This window comes from Leucopleurus acutus, assembly GCF_964270905.1.
Source record: "Leucopleurus acutus genome assembly, chromosome: 10".
Lineage (NCBI taxonomy): Eukaryota > Metazoa > Chordata > Mammalia > Artiodactyla > Delphinidae > Leucopleurus > Leucopleurus acutus.
This window is the reverse complement of record NC_139153.1, coordinates 64,623,385-64,640,388: the sequence shown is the minus strand read 5'-3', so window position 1 is coordinate 64,640,388 and position 17,004 is coordinate 64,623,385. Positions and strand designations below refer to the sequence as shown.

Below are 17,004 nucleotides of genomic sequence, written 5' to 3'. Positions count from 1 at the left end.
ATAAGCTGGGAGTCTCCTCCTACCCTTCACTTCTCCTTGGAGTGCCCCCTCCACTTCCTGGCTTTAACCGAAATTGAACTCTCCCTGGAGGGTACTCCCTCCTCTGCAGGCTTCTGAAATGACAGCTGTTTATTTTCTTATAGGTGAGGGTGCTTTCATTGCTCCAGATTGCTGCCTCCAGACCCTCCTCCTCCACCCCCCCCCCCCCAGTTTCTGCTTTAAAATAACCCTCTGCCTCCGGGGCTCAGCCACTGGGCTAAATTGCTGTCTTCCTTTTTGCTACTGTCTGCCCCCTCCCAGACCTCTCCACCTCGCTCAGGGGGACTCTGGCACTCGGCAAACTGTCTCTTCCCATCTCATTGTCCAAGGAGGGGACCTGTTGCCCACCTGACGTCTGAACACCTTGGTGACTTCATGCCCTGGACCTTCTCCACTCCGACTTGGCCACCCTTCCTCACTGTCACACCCTGGACCTTGTCATCTGCAGCGGCTCCTCCAGAATCACTCAACCCCCATCTCCTAAGCTTCCCCCCTTCAGTCTCTCCTCCTCTCGCAACCATTTCTCAGTCTCCCGGGACCTCCGGGTCACTGGTGCCTCCCTTCCTCCAGCCCATCAGCCCCACCTTATGTGGCTACACCTGTGTGGTCCTTCATTTCATCAACTCTCTCGACAGTATCCTGAACTGCCTTGCCCCGCTATATTTCCGTCCTTTGTATGTCTCAGGCAAAACCTCAACCCTGGTGAGCCTAATGATCTCAGGAGTTTATTCTTCAAGCTAAGGAGTGTTGGAGGAAGTCTCGAGCCAGGAAATGGTCACCACTCCTCATTCGTGGTCCCTAAGAGGCATTGCTTCGTTAACCAGTCACATCAGGCTGGTCATTGGCTACATTAAACTTCCTGTTCCTGGAGCCTATGAGATGCCTCTCTGTCTCCACCTCACATTCAGTTGATGATCTTGCTCTTACATCACAGAGAAAACTGAAGCCATTGGAGGTGGACTCCTTCAATCACGTGTTACCAAATCCACATAGCACCTGTGCCCATCTCTCCCTGTTCCTTCAGAAAAGAGCGATGGTTTTCCAACTTGGCGCATCAGAATTGCCTGGAGGGCGTGTTAAAACACGTTTCCTATTCAGCGGGTGGGTGGCTAGAATTTTCAGTTGTAACTAGTTTCCAGGTGATGCTTGATGCTGCTGGCTGGGGACCCCACTTTGAGAACCACTGGAGCAGAGGCACTGCCCTCCTCCTGCCCAAAGCCAGTTTCTCTACCTGTGACTGCATCCCATGTCCTTGATTACCCTCCCCCCTTTCACCTCCTGAATCTTCAGCCTCTCCCTCTCAAAATAAAACACGAAAAACCAACCCCCACCTCCACCTCACCTCCTCCTCTGACCACTCCCTGTACCTCTCCATCCCCTCACCCAGCCTCACTCTCTCACACACAGCGCGTGTACATTGATGGGATCCTAATTTGAAAAGACATGTATAAAAGCCATTTGGGGGTTCATCTGAGTATATTCTGTACATCAGGTGGCATTAGGGACTGATTGCTATTTCCTTAGCTGGAGGAAGTCCTTATTTTGAGGCCATGTGTGCTGAAGTGTTCAAGTGTGAAGCGTCACCATCTCCTACATTTTCACATGGTTCAAGGACTATCTCTAAATATGTAAATATTTGTATGTATGTATGTATACATGATAACGATTTTAAATTAAGTGGTGGATGTACAAGTGATCATTATACTATAGTTTCAACTTTTCTGTATGCTTGAAACTTTTCATAATAAAAAGTTGGGGGAAAATTCTCTCTCTAGCCCCTCACTTCCACTCACACCTCAACCCTCTTGGGCTGGTGTCCACCTCTCCCAGGCCACACAGGTGCTTTTTTTTATGACCCTCATTTCATTAAATCCATTATTTAGCTTTCTTCTGCTTGACCTCCCTCCAGTATTCAATGCTTTTGACCAATTCTTTTATTTATTTATTTATTTTTGGCTGCGTTGGGTCTTCGTTGCTACACGCGGGTTTTCTCTAGTTGCAGCGAGCCAGGGCTACTCTTCGTTGCGGTGCACAGGCTTCTCATTGCGGTGGCTTCTCTTGTTGCAGAGCACAGGATCGAGGTGCGTGGGCTTCAGTAGTTGTGGCGCGCGGGCTTAGTTGCTCTGCGGCATGTGGGATCTTCCCGGACAACCACCATGGGCTTGAACCCATGTTGCCTGCATTGGCAGGCGGATTCTTAACCACTGCACCACCAGGGAAGCCGTTGACCAACTCTTCATTGAAACACAGCCTTTATCTGGCTTCCAGGACTGAGCACTCTCCTGGGTTTTCCCCTCTCACTCTGGCTGCTCCCTGCTCCTTTGTTGGCTCATCCTGCTCTGTTTGGTCGTATTGGAGATCCTCAAGGGTCCTGAGCCCTAGACCCCTCCTCTTCTCATGCTACACTCTGCCTCCAGGAGATCCACCACTCCTGACCTACGGCTTCAGTTGCTATCAGCTGATCACTCTCAAATTTATGTCTTTCCTCTGATCTCCAGACTTGTGGATCTGACTCCCTACCTGGCATCCCTACTTGGATGTCTCAAAGGTACCACAGACTTAGCATATTCAAAAGTGAATATGTAAAAGTGAATTCGACGTGAATATGAATATGATCACAAACAGTGTCATGCTCAGATCCGGACCACAGGGGCCCTGCTCTGGTCCACAGACTTTAGGGGACCTCACCTATCATGTGCCACATTTCTGAAGCCACACCTGGGCACCTTTGTCACTTGGGATCCGGCCCTCAGTTCTGGCACAGCACAACCTGAAACCCTGAACTTCTGCTCTCATAATTAACATCCTTCTGGCCCCAGGGAAATGCTTCTGCAATCTCTTACCCTATATCCTGGAAACAAAAGATGACTACAACCGAATCCTGAGAAAGTTTGAGGTTGTGTCTCTGCCAGATTCCAAAGCACACACTTTTGGGGGGTGGGGAGACGTTAAGCAGTAGAAGCTCATTACAACAACCCAATTGAGCAAATCTTCATGGCTGCATTGCCTCTGTTGCTTTGTATCTTTTTCTTTAAAAATAGTAATTTAAAAAAGCATTACAGTTATAGCTAAAGCTCATCCCATTCCTCTCCTTTCTAGGTGGTAATTATCATTCTGAAGTCACTGGGAATTATTCCCATGCATATTTTCTACTTTAACAAACAGGCTTTTGTTAATATAAGTGTAATTTATTTATTTTTGGCTGCGTTGGGTCTTCATGGCTGTGCGCGGTCTTTCTCTAGTTGCAGTGAGTGGGGGCTACTCTTCATTGCGGTGCGCAGGCTTCTCATTGTGGTGGCTTCTTTTGTTGCGGAGCAAGGGCTCTAGGCGCGCGGGCTTCAATAGTTGCAGCATGCAGGCTCAGTAGTTGTGACACATGGGCTTAGTTGCTTAACCACTGCGCCACCAGGGAAGTCCCAACAAATAGGCTTTTTATAACATGTATCATTGTTTGTGTATTTTAAAACACATAAATATGATACAACATCCACTTTTGCAACTTTCTTTTACTTATATGTTGGTAAATAAGTCATTTATTTTAACTGCTGTGTAGCAGTCCACTGTAAGAATAAACCATACTTTATTTATCCATTCCTTTAAGGACAGAGTAGGATGTTTCCACGTTTTCTTGACAATCACATGATACTGCGATGCCCATTCTTATCCTTGCCTCCTTGTACATATGTAGAAATTTTTTTTAAGAGTTATGCATGATCAGGGTTTGTTTATTTATTTAATTTATATTTGGCTATGTTGGGTCTTTGTTGCTGCGTACGGGCTTTCTCTAGTTGTGGCGAGCGGGGCCTACCCTTTGTTGTGGTGCGTGGGCTTCTCATTGTGGTGGCTTCTCTTGCTGCGGAGCAAGGGCTCTAGGTGTGCGGGCTTCATTGGTTGTGGCTCATGGGCTCAGTAGTTGTGGCTCACAGGCTCAGTAGTTGTGGCTCGTGGGCTCTAGAGCGCAGGCTCAGTAGTGGTGGTGCACGGGCTTAGTTGCTCCATGGCATGTGGGATCTTCCCGGACCAGGGCTCGAAACCGTGTCCCCTGCATTGGCAGGCGGATTCCCAACCACCGCACCATCAGGGGAGCCCCTATAAATGTTTTCCTAAGGAATACATCTAGAAGCCGGAGCACTGGGTTTTAGGGTATGTGTATTTTCAGCATTAAGTGTTGCCAAATTTCCCTTCAAATTTGTTATAGCCAAAATGGATGAGTTCCTAATATCCCACATTTTTGTCAACACTCGGTGTTATCAGAGTTATTTTAATTTTGCTGATTTAGTAAAGTAGTATCTCATGGTTTGGGTTTGCATTTCTGCATTATTAGGGAAGTTGAGCATCTTTTCCTATGTTTATTAGCTATTTGGCTTCCTCTTTGATGACTTACCTGTTCATAGCTTTTGCTCATTTCCCCCTGCCTTGTCCTTTTTTTTTTTTTTTTTGCGGTCTTTTTTTAAATTGATCTGCAAGAGTTCTTTATAAATCCTGAATACCCATCCTTTATTGGTCCTATAGGTTGTAAATAGTCTCACAATCTGTGGCTTGTCTTTTTGTTTTGTTGTTTCTTGTCTCATAGAAGTTAAATTTTTTTTAATGTAGTTGTATGTGTCAATCTTTTATTGCCTGTTTTTGTATCTTGTTTAAGAAATCCTTCCCTATGCTGATATCATCAATGTATTCTCTTATATTTTCTTTGAAGAACTTAAAGTTTTCTTTTTCACATATTTAAGGTATCTGAAATTTATTTTTGGATCTGTTGTAATGCACAGATCCATTTTGTTTTTCATTTGGATAGCCAGTTAACCCCAGACAAGTCAAGAAATAGTCCATCCTTCTCCACTGACTTATGTTCCTTTTGTCATATACAAAGTTCTCATATCTCTGCGGGTCTGATTCTGGACCCGTGGTCTATCTATTTGTCCATGTGTCAGGCCTACACTGCTTTAATCACTCCAGCTTTAAAGCTGTGATATACGGTGAGGCAAACACTCCAGTATTCTTGCGCTTCAAACTTGTTTTGACTTTTTTTGGCCATTTACTCTTCCACAAGAATTTAAAGAACAGCTTGTTAAACAGAATTTAGATTAGAATTGTACTAAATTCTAGAACTTTTTTTTTTCTTTTTTTGCGGTATGCGGGCCTCTCACTGTTGTGGCCTCTCCCGTTGCGGAGCACAGGCTCCGGACGCGCAGGCTCAGCGGCCATGGTTCACGAGCCTAGCCGCTCTGCGGCATGTGGGATCTTCCTGGACCGGGGCACGAACCCATGTCCCCTGCATCGGCAGGCGGACTCTCAACCACTGCACCACCAGGGAAGCCCTCTAGTACTTTTGATTAGAATTGTACTAAATGTATAGATTTTGATTAGAATTGTACTAAATGTATAGATTTGAGAAAAACTAATCAGCTGTATATTGAATTTTCCTCCTCATGAGCATGGCATATCTCTCCATTCTTTTTTGTCTTCTCTTCATGTTCCCCAATAGAGTTTTATAATTTTCTCCATAAAGCTCATGCATATATTTTGCTATATTGATTCCTAAGTATCTTATAGTTTTTGTTGCAATTACAAATGGTATTTTCTTAAAACAAAATTTGTTTATTGCTGTTGTATAGCCATATTGATGTTTGAATATTCATCTTGCCCCCCAAAAGGGTGTTAGTTTTAATTGTTTGTAGGTTCTCATAAATTTTCTATGTAAATAATCAATCATCTATGTATAATTATGGCTTTACTTCTACTTTTTCTTATTGTGCTAGTTCAGACCACCACTACCCCCAGCACAAGTTGAATAGAAACAGTAAAAACTAGTATCTTTGTATTAGTGTTGGAAGTTATTTTCTATTCCTAGTTAGCTAGATTTGTTTTTTAAATCATTAGTGTTAAACTTTATCCAGGTGCATCTCTACATATTGGGACAATCATATTTTTTCCTTTTAATATGTCAATGCTTTAAATATCATTAATAGATTTTTTAAAGTAGACCATCCTTGTATTCCTGGAATAAACTCTGCTTGGTCACACATACACACGTGCATATATACATGCACTTGCACAAACTCCATTGGATTCAGTTTGCTAATATTTCATTTAGGATTTTCAATCTTATAAGTTCAATTGGTGCTCTTTTTCCATTGTCTGGGATGGTCTATATAAATAAATAAACAGTTCCTTGAAGAGTTAGCAGAATAATATACTTATAAAACCATTTGGGTAGTGTGTGTGTGTGTGTGTGTGTGTGTGTGTGTGTGTGTGTGTGTGTGTGTGTGTACTTAAAATTTCTCATTCAATTTATTAGAATTTATAGAGCTGTCAGGCTTTCTATTTCTTCTTGAGTCAACTTTGGCTGTCTTTCATCTAATTTCCCCACCTGTTCAGGACTGAGACCTCATCTGTCTCTGGGTGGCTGGTGAAACAGAACAGGTTGACAGAACCTGTTCCTTCCCAGCCCCTCCTAGTAACCGTAGCCACAGTCAGCTCACCCTCTGGCTTTCAGTTTTCTCTTTGTTTCTAGCACCTGGGATTTTACTTTCCTTTTGAGAACTCAGTTATATGTTTAATTTTTTCCCTTTTTATCAGTATTTCTAGGTGATGGTGCTTTTAGATTTTCCACATCCTCCATCTTGCTTGATTCTGAAGTTGTTCCCATTTTACAGATAAGAAGGCTAGGGTTCAGAGTGGTTTAAAAGCCAGCTGAAGGTCACACTGCTAATCCTTTTACCTAGTTATTGAACCCAGATTTCTGGTTCTGAATCCTCCGCTGTTGCCATATTATTCCGTGCTGCCTTCTGAAGCCAAGGAGGCAAAACCAGGAAGGGGCATTAGGAAGTCAAAGGGAGAAGGGGTCTCATGGGCAAGGTGGAGGAGTCTGGGACGGAGGCTCAACCGTGGACGGACAATGCCAGGAAGTGTGGAGGAAGGAATGGTGTTAAGGAAATGACATATGGGACTCCTGGGCTGCAGCTTTTGGAGGGAGAATCACGGCCTCAATCCATCCTGAGATCCTGAAATATGCGTCCCCTGCCCCAGATCCAGGCATGCATGCATCCTTTCAACCAATATTTCAACTCCATATTCATAGAGTGTCCAGTTCCAGGTCCAGGGAATGACAAGAGTGAGCATCTGCAGTCCTGGCTCCTGCCCTCAAGGAGCTTACGTTCCATGGGGAGCCAGACACCAATCGAGTAATCCCCAAAAAACACAGATCTGCGACCACACACAGTACCTCGGAGAAAGAGTGCGCCTTGGTGTGGGAGCTCAGAGGAGGGGAATTTGACCCGAAAGGAAGGTCTGAGTACCTTCCCTGAGGATGTGGTAAAGGAGCTGAGATCTGAAGAATGCACAGGAGCTAACTTAAAAGAGAAATGGAAGAAGCCTTTCGGGTGGAGGGCCCAGCCTGCGGGAGGAAGCACGCCACGGTGGAGTAGAGCGCTAGGGAGTGACAGGGATGAGTAGTGGGAGGTGAGGCTGGAGAGGCCGGTGGGGCCACACCCCAAGGGGCCTTAGAGGCCAGGTTAAGGACTTGGGTCTTTAACTTAAGGTCGGTGGGAAACCATTGACTGTGTTTCAGCAGGGTGCCTGAAACCATCAGATTTGCATTTCAGAAAGGTCTCTCTTACTCAGGCATGCCTCTTGTTTCAGAGAAGGTCTTTCTGGCCTCTCCAGTGATCTCGGTGATTCAGAGAAGAGCCAGACAGTCCAAGTGGTGGCTGGCCCAGGGAGGTGGAGGGATGGAGAAGAGTGGACAGACTTGAGAGATATTATAGTGGATACACTCGTTAGGACTAGATTCAATATTGAGATGCTCACCACGAACACCTGGGATCACATGCTTCAAAGGCGGGGCCACATCACACACCTGTTTGTGGTACCCAGGTCCTAGAACAGTCCTGACACATGGTGGACTCAATACATAGTTTCTGAAAGGGTGAAACTGACCAGCAGTCTCCCAAGTGATCCTTTTACCTTAGAGGTTCTTTCATCCCTTCCGGCATGTGGCAATAATCAGCCTCTCTGATACATCATCGGGAGAAATCTGCCAAGTTCTAAAGAGTTTTCTTTGGGGGAAGTTAATACAAGAACTAAGGTCTACCTTATCCTTGAACATGAACAATAACAATAAATTTACTGAAGGTGCCGCCCAAGGGGGAAACTCCCCTAGCAGAACCTCCTCCAAGAGTGAATGATGACGTGCCATCCTCGGGGCCACGCTGGGCCCCAGGGTGCCAATCTGGAGGGGATGCTCCGTGGGACTCCCTGCTGACTCTTGTTCAAAACCAGTTTCCCAGCACATGAAGAAGACAGTAAGTGAGGAATCCTGCGGAAGAAGTGCAAATGCAAGGAAGTGCTTGTACTGGCCAGGTGTTTCTTGTCTTCTCCCACACAGCCCTGTTCTACATTTTCCCACACCCAGAACCTCCCACTTTCTCCTCCAACCTCCCTTGGCTTCTTCCACTGGTCTCCATCTCCTCCATTTCCCTTCCTTCTCCTTGGATACATGCCTCTGCCTATTTTCACCTTTCAATAAGAGGCCCATGGTGCTGCTGGAAAGAGCAGCCTCCGTCTGGGCTTTACTCTTAGTGTGAAATGCAGTGAAGGTCACAGAAAGCCCTGAAACAGGGCCTGTGGGTCCAGGAGTGGGCACAGGGAGATGGCCTCATCCGATGGGGTGCTGGGTGTAGCTTTAGCACGGGAGGCAAGAAGCAGCCAGCGGCCTCTGGGGGAAGTGATGGGGTTGGGTGGGATTTGTGGGCAACTAGAATTTGATGGTGGCGGTTGTCATGGAGATCTCTGGGGATTCAGTTATCTCTTTAAAAAATCCTTTCAAGAAAATCCCGGGAAATCTGATCCATCCGTGATGGCAGTAGGTCTCAGGCAGCCTGGTTAAACTTCTCAGATGGAGGACAGGAGATTGGAAGTACAGATTCTTTTCTAAGAAACAGGAAAAGCTCTTTTCCTGGGGGATTAGATTGTGGACTAGAAGTGAGGTGGACCTGGCCATTCCAGCCCTGAGTAGGTCCCGGTGAGACACTCTGATCACCTAATGTGGTGGCTCTGGCGGGGATGGGGTGGGTCAGGGAGCCGTGCCCCATTATGCCTCCCACAGAAGAGGCAAGTCACTCCGACTGTGGAGGGAGTCTGTCCCCAGGGCTGCCCTCCTGGAGTGCTGCGGGGTTGGCAGCCCGCTCTGTTCATCCCTGTCCTTCCCACTGGGTGTGGACGGTGGTCAAAGCAGAAGGGGGCTCTGAGTGAAGCCACAGCCATGGAGGCCAGAGCCATAGGGCCTGTCACCTGTGTGGGAGTGCAGGGGCAGGGTCAGGTGGCCCCGTGGCTGCAGCACTTCCCACACTGGGGGCAGGGAAAGGGCCTCTCACTCAAATGGACCAGGCGGTGCTGGGAGGGGTGGGAGCATGACAAAAGGAGGCTCCACAGTCCAGGCCAGAAAAGGGCTTTGGGGTGGGGGCAGGGGCTGCTGGGAGGGACGTGGGACAGGGTCAGCTGTGACAGCAGAGGGATCAAGGGGTAGATGGGGAGCTGGAGGTCTGTCCTGCCTTCTCCTTCTCCTCTGCCTTGGCTCCCAGCCTGTAGGGGAGGGGATGAAGGTGAGAGCAGCCAGGAGGAGGGGGAGGCAGAGAGACCAAGGTGGCGCAGGCAGGCTGAGCCCCGCCCTGAGGAACCCAGGGCACAACTTTCCCGTTAGCAGTTTGCCAGGGTTTTGAGGGCAGCTGGGTGACAACCAAGCCCTCAGGGTTAGGCCTCACCTGGGCAGGGGTCTCCTTTGGTCCTGGGCTCTGGGGCTCAGCTTCTGCACTTAGACACATAATCTGCTACGGTTTGGGGACCAAGAAGCCTGAAAGAGATAAAATGAGGGGGAGACTAACAGAGAGAGAGGCTCCCCTCCCCCACAGGCCCCCCACCTACTTCCTTCTTCCCTCCCGTCCATCCAGCCTGGTGGCACCTCCTCTGAGAAGCTCTTCCTGACCACCCTGCGGCTTCCAGTGATGCCCCTGCCCTGAGGCCTGGCATCCCTCCAAGGGGACACTTGTCATTCACTGTAAGGACCAGAGCATCTACTGCAGGGGTTCTGGGCCCCGAGCACATCAGATTCACATGGAGGGCTTGTTAATACACAACTGCGGGCCCCACCTCGCAAGTCCCTTTCCTATGCGAGGTCGTGTGGTTTCTAAGTGGCGAGGTGGAGATTTGGACCCCGATCAGTCTGAATCGAATGTCTTTCTTTCTCCACCTTGCTCCTCTGGGTAGTTACTCTCCTTTTATCCTCTGTATCTTGTCTCTCAACAAAATAATCAGGTTTCCTTTTGTATACTTTGTGTCTCTCACTTTGCCTCACCCATAGGTGCAGGCTTCACGGACAGAGGCTGAAAGACTTGGGGAGCTATCTCAGGGAGTGGGGGTGGAACAGAATTGGAGCAACCCCCGCCCCCTTCTGCCAGCACTGGGGAAGGGGAACGCCTGGTCAGGTCAGGTCAGGCAGTCATTTTTTCTTTGTTGTGGGCAGAGGAGATGCACCTGGAGCAACAGTTCTGTATGTCACTCACATGGTGCCATCTAAAGAAACAGGCAGCCTGCGAAGTTCAGCGTCTCGGGGGCAGAGGAGGGCGACAGAGCACTGGCAGCAGAGAGGGGCCCGAGGAGGAGCGTGAGAAGCGGAACGGCGGAGAGGGTGGGCCGTGGTGTGGACTGGGGCCCTAGGAGAGGAGAGACCGGGGAGCAAGGCTCGCAGGCGGCTCCAGAGTGAAGCCAGAGGGCGGGGGAAGAGACAGAAGGGCCACCGGGTCGGGTAGGGCTGGCGAGAACGAGGAGCGTGAGGAAGTGTCGCTCCGGGCAGCCGCTGGAACCAGAAGAGAAGCCGGGTTCATTCCAGACTCTTCGGCTTCCACCTCGGTACCTCCCGCGACTCCTCGCCATCGTTTTCTCTCCCTTGAAACTCCGGGAGCGACACCCACCTTCCTCCCGCCCTCACATCCCGGGAGCGTCGCCCCCCTGGATGCCTGGGGTGGGAGAAAAGGGGAGCCAGGATCGGGGATCCAGGGAGGCGGGGGTAGAAAGGGGCATATACGAGGGTGAAGTGGGTGTTGTCTATTTCTACAGGGCGAGAGGTCTCGGGGGTGGGCGCCCGGTCACCTGGGCTGGAGGGTACCCCCTGCGTCCGTCGTACTGAGGGTGAAAGGGACGACGGGCAGCAAACGAGAAACGCCAAGCGTGGAGTGAGGTGCCCTCGGGCCGGCGAGTCTGACGCCGAAGCTGACTCCTCAGCCGGGAGGGCCGAGACTAGACTGAGCGAGCCACGGGAATTTGGGGCGGAGTGGGGTGGGGGCGCGAAGGGCAACGGAAACAGGAAGTGAGGGGCAGAGAAGCCAAAGCGGGTGGCGGGAGGCAGCGTCAGTCCCTCCTGGGGAGGCGATCCTCTCCACCTCGCCGGGGCGTGGCGCGCTACGTGGGCCCCGGACCCCGCCCGCGGAACTCGAGGCGTGGGGGATGCGGAGCAGCGAGCGCTTTACTGGATGCCCCCACCTGGGCTCTCCGCTGCCGCCGGGACCGGCACAGAACTACAACTCCCGGGCAGCCCTCCCTCCGCTCAGCCCCGCGGCTCGGCGGGCACCGACCGGCTCGCTCGCTCCTGGGAACTGTAGTCCCTGGCCCTGCCCGTCTTCTTCGGGAGGCTACCCGGGGGCGGGATATGTGCAGGGAGATTCTCGCAGCCCTCCCCCATCCACGCCTTTTCTCTCCAGCTTTAGAAACCAGCTTCTCGCAGGGACGAGGAATTGTACCCCTTCCAAACGTCTCGGGCCTGCCGTGTCACCCTCTTGAGCCACTTTCCTTCTTTCCCTGTGGTATTGAAACCCGGGATCTCAGCCTGGGCATTCAGGTCATAGGGGGAAAGCTTGGGATCTGACTTCACACCTCTCGGCTCTCCACCCTGTCTCTTACAGCTTCACAGGTCCTTCCAATTTTCGTTCACATTTGCTGATTTGAAGTTTCAGGAAAATGGGATCTACACACCGTGAATACCCTTTGACATTTCCTCCCCATTTCCAAGGCTGATTCTACATGATTTCTAGGGTTCCCTCCCCGATCTTTGTTTTCCTCTCCTTCTACTAACCCCCTGATAAAGAGACACAAAACCACAGGTTTCAAAGAGGAATAAAAGCAAATTTGTTCTTGTTGGTAGAAGGGCATGATGGGAAGGGCTCTTCACCCTTCCCAACATCTTGCATGGATGGGAGGTTGGGGGCAATAGAAAAGGCAGTAGATGGGGGCGCAGGCCCCACTCTGTACAATATAGAAGAATCTGATATAGATACTTTGTATAAAAGCCACTTGTCCTCATTTGTGTCCTCTTGCTGGCTGGCCGGGCTGGGGGGCTCTGGGGGACAAAGAAGCTGGGTGGTGGGCCAGGACTCAGGGACACCCCATGGTCCCCATCCCCTGGCTGTCCCCTTGAGGGGTCACTTTGGATCCTTGGTGGGGGCATAGCAGAGTTCCAGTGGTCGGGACACTTTCCAGAACTTCTCATTCACCAGCTCCAGGGTTAGTGAGCCATTCAGTGTCTACAGAGGGGGTGGATGGGGGAGGAGAGGAAAGAGGAAAGTAAGTTGGGAAAGATAGTAAAGGAAATGAATGAGAGGAGAAAAAAAAAGGAAGAAGGAATAATAAATGGGGCAAATCACGGACACGGATGATGGGGAAGAAGGATGGACAGAGAAGGGAGAGATGGGAGATGCAGAGGGAGAAGAGGGCTGGTCAGTTAGGAGGTCAGGATCTCGGTTCTGCGTCCCCAGGCCACTCTCCCTCCTCTCCTCTCACACCGCTGCCCTCAGAGGCTCTCACCGTGAAAGCTCCGCCCCCGGGGGCGATGTAGATGGTATACTGCTTTTCGCTGACACCCTCCAGACTGGGCAAGGCAGGCTCTTCAGGGCCGTCACCTCCTCCGGAGCCCCCACCCTCCCCACCTCCCCCATCAGGTCCTCCGGCGTCAGAGGCGCCCCCTCCAGGCCCTCCTGGCTCCCCCGCCTCTTGCTGCTGCCTCCGTTCGAGGGCAATGCGCAGGGCCAAGTACTTGGAGAGATGGTCCACTGTGGCATTCCCAGTTGTCTTCACATACCTGGAGTGGGAGAGAGGGCAGGTTGAGGGCACAGGAAGCCTCAAATGGAGAAGGGAAGTTGGGGATTTCCCAAAGGGCCTCTGGGTTAGGGATTCTTTCTGGGTTTGGGCGAAGCCCAATTCTGATGGAAGATCATGAGACCTTTGGTTTCTCAGTGGTCTGGGGAAGGACGAAGCTCTCACCTAGTCTGGCAGTATTCTCCCTTCTCCACGAGCAGGGGGTGGGGCCGGAACACGAGCTCAATTTCTCCACCTGGCTCTGGGGGACTGGGAGCCCCGGGAGGGCTTGGGGGGCCCAGGGTTCCCCCTCCCAGGGTCCCTCCCCGGTCACCAGAGTCTTCAGAACCGGCACCCCCACCCACCCCACCAGCGCCACCTCCCCCTGTCCCTACACTGCTCCCCCCTGCGCCCCCTCCACGGGGTCGCTTGGGAGCAGGGCCTGGGGCAGAGTCAGGGGCGGAGTCTGAGCTCACATCCTCTCCATCCCCCTCTCCCTCCCCAGGCTCTCCTTCCCCCCCACTCATCGTTGTGGTCTGATCTGACCCAGGCATCGGCCGCCTCACACGCTGGGCCCTGTGGAAACAAGTGGTTGAGGTTAGAAAGCACCAAGCATAACGGGTTTCGATTTTAAACTTCAGAGAATTAAGAGATCAGGGAAATCTTAATGATGATACCTAATATTTATTACATACTGACTACATGCTAAACACATTGTTAAGTATTTTGCACTGATTGCCTCAAATTATACAAATCCTACGGACACAGGTAATTATATCATCTCTATTTTATGGCTGAGGACACTGAGGCTTAGAGAGGTTAAATAACTAGTTTGAGACCATAGTCTCTTTGCCTCTCAAAGCGTGGTCCAAGAACCAGCAGCACAGCCTTGTAGAGATGCAGAATCTCAGGCCCAACTTGTGACCTACTGAATCAGAATCTGCATTTTTAACAAGACTCTCAGGTAATTTAGATACACATTAAAGACTGAGTGATGCTGGACTAGGAGGTGATTTAATTCCCAGCAGTGTGAACTCAGAGCTCATGCTCAAAAAGCACTCTACTGTTCTAACTTCCAGAAAGTTAGAAGATGAGCTATTTCCTTAAGAACAGTAGTACAAGCTACAGTTTACATCCATGGTCTCCAGGCATGACAGTTAGACTGTGATCAGCACTCAGGATGCTGAGGCTTAGAAGCAAAGACAGCCCCAGGAGTCTGACCCACGGATCTGTCCCATCAGCACCGCTGCCACCTTCTTCGTGGCCCCCGAACCTGTGCATGGCCTGCATTCGCAGCCCCTCCTCAATGCTGGAGCTCAGTGCCTGCTGGTTGTGCAGGCGGCTGAGGCGGATGAGCACCCTGTCTTGGTGGGCCTCATATTCCTCCCGGCTGGGGTAGATCTTAGAGATCAGAGCATCGAAGTTGGGGTCTGGCCGCAGAGACCGCTTGGATACCAGCTTCTTTCGGCAGGTAGGGCACTCCTTGTTCCTGGTGTGGGAGAAAGGAGGCCCTGAGGAGTCAGTCACCAGGGCATGGAGGGTCCAACTATTGTCCCCCTCCCCCCATCTCAAACCTGTCCCTCCTGTTACCCGCTGCGCAGGGCCGTGACAATGCAATCAGAGCAGAATCGGTGGAGGCACTCCTTGGTTGTCATCGTATTCTTCAGCATGTCCAGGCAGATGGGGCACATGAGCTCTGAATGCAGTGACCGAGGGGAAACTGCAATCTCTGTGCCATCCATGATGGCTTCCTGGAGGCGTCGATGAGTGGAAAGGTGGTGGGTGGGTTGGGGGGAAAGGGGTTTTAGAAACAAGTGGTCCATGAAATTGGAGTCTTGAGAAATACAGTGAGATGTCAGAATCTGGGTACCTCACGTTGGCCACTTGAGGAAATTGGGAATTCTAAGAGTAGGAGCTTTGGAATAGGAGGATCTGAGGTTTGGTGATAGGCCTGGGGATGGGCGTGGCACAGATTTTCCATCTGTGGAAGACTTACTTGGTCAACAGAATTTCTTACAGTGCAGTCCTGGTACTACCTATATCAGAATCCCCTAGGATGCAGGTTAAAAATGCAGATTCTGGGACTTCCCTGGTGGCGCAGTGGTTGAGAGTCAGCCTGCGGATGCAGGGGACACGGGTTCGTGCCCCGGTCCGGGAGGATCCCACATGCCGCGGAGCGGCTGGGCCCGTGAGCCATGGCCGCTGGACCTGCGTGTCCGGAGCCTGTGCTCCGCAGTGGGAGAGGCCACAACAGTGGGAGGCCCGCGTACCGCAAAAAAAAAAAAAAAAGCAGATTCTGGGGTTCCATCCCTTTACTGTATCACAATGTTACAGGTAGGGCCAGCGGGAATTCCATTTTTAATAAACTCCCAAGGTGAGTCTTAAATGCACTGACCTATGATGCGGACCTGAGGAACGGGGAAGGTAATTTCAGCCTGTTTACTATCTTTCAAATGAAGATAGTAATACTTGCTCTACCTCTCTGGCAAGTCTGTTTTTAGGATTAAATGAGATAAATGTGAAAACGCTTTGAAAGATTAAGGTAATTCAAAGGGCCAGGGAGTGTGAAATCGGGCAGAATGGGGCAAAAAATGGAAGAGGCTGTGAGATGGGGGTCTGGGGAAAAGGAGTAAGTTGTAAAGGGAGAATCCCTGTCACCTGAGGGGTCCGGTGGAGCTCATACAGACTCAGTTCCCACGTTTTGCTGGCATTCTGGGCATTCGCCGGCGTCGTCATGGTGACCGGGCACAGACCCCCACGAGGGCTCCACCGCCGGGGAGGAGGAGAGGTAGGCTGGGGAGTGGGGGAAGGGGGAAGGGGAGGAAGGGTGTTAGGGGGGCCGCCCCTCGCGGAGACCCCGCCCTCCCTAGGCTCCCTCCTCCGCCCCCCACTCCGCGCCGGCGCGGCCCCTCACCAGCTTCCAGCTGTCCGCGCTCCCGCCGCCACAGCGCCTCTTCCGGGGCCCGGGCTCCCCGGCCGAGTTCGCTCGGTCCGCAGCCGCTGCTCAGACAGCAGCTCCCGCTGCCGCCGCCGCCGCCGCCATGGCCCGGGCGCTGGGGCCCTACGTCACTTCCGCCTGCCCCTCCACTCCACTCCACCCCCCGCCAGCAGAGACGTCACCCGCCAGTCGCGGCGCGGGTGGGACGCGACGTGGACGCCCGGGTTCCCCACGGCCCCCGCGAGCAGCCGGCGTCCCCGGAGTCCCACGCTACGTGGGGATCGCAGTCTCCGTCCCCTGGCCAGCACCGTCGCGCGGCCGACCTCAGCCACTGTCCCCTTCCAAGGCCCCCACTCGGGGCCTCCGCTCTGGAGGGCGGGGCCTGGGATCTCTCGGACCCCGGGAGGGGACAGAGGGAATTGGAAAAGGGGCCACCTCCCCCATCCCGCGTCCCCTGGCGGCTCTGGGGAAGGGCGCCCCTCCTCCCCACACACAACTTCTCCATAACCCCAGCCCGGGATTCCGGGGAAAAAAGAGTTGCAGAGGAGCCTCTGCCGCTACAGTCCTTCAGTCCTGTGAACGCAACTAAGTTCCGACGTGCCCGGGATTCCCTTACCACCCTGGTGACCTGCTCCACCCTCCGCTTTGGCTCTCCCTAGACCCTCCGACCCGCTCTCCCTTCGAGGTTTGGGGGCGACGGCTCGGGACGTCCAGACTCAACTCTCGGCCAGAGCTAGAGACTCGAGAATTGCGTTTGGACAATCAAGAGCCGCGGCCCGGGGCGGGGGAGGGAGGCACACGGGAGGTATGGGGGAATGGAGACACCACGCGGAAGCAGGGACACACACACACACACACACACACACACACACACACACACACACACACACACACACACACACACACAC

General features: G+C 51.7%; 2 protein-coding genes across 2 annotated transcripts in view; both read right to left on the bottom strand.

The window, feature by feature from the left end:
• RPS18 (ribosomal protein S18) overlaps positions 1 to 17,004 on the bottom strand; it is a 148,655-nt gene that overhangs the window by 31,379 nt on the left and 100,272 nt on the right. The window lies entirely within an intron of this gene.
• On the bottom strand, positions 12,202 to 16,209 carry RING1 (ring finger protein 1). Its single transcript, XM_082848570.1, has 7 exons — positions 16,073 to 16,209; positions 15,817 to 15,951; positions 14,749 to 14,909; positions 14,432 to 14,647; positions 13,345 to 13,734; positions 12,889 to 13,162; positions 12,202 to 12,608 (listed from the first exon to the last, which is right to left on the bottom strand). The coding sequence occupies exons 2-7, from the start codon at positions 15,892 to 15,894 to the stop codon at positions 12,507 to 12,509; spliced, it is 1,221 nt and encodes a 406-aa protein (XP_082704696.1). The 5' UTR covers positions 15,895 to 15,951; positions 16,073 to 16,209; the 3' UTR covers positions 12,202 to 12,506.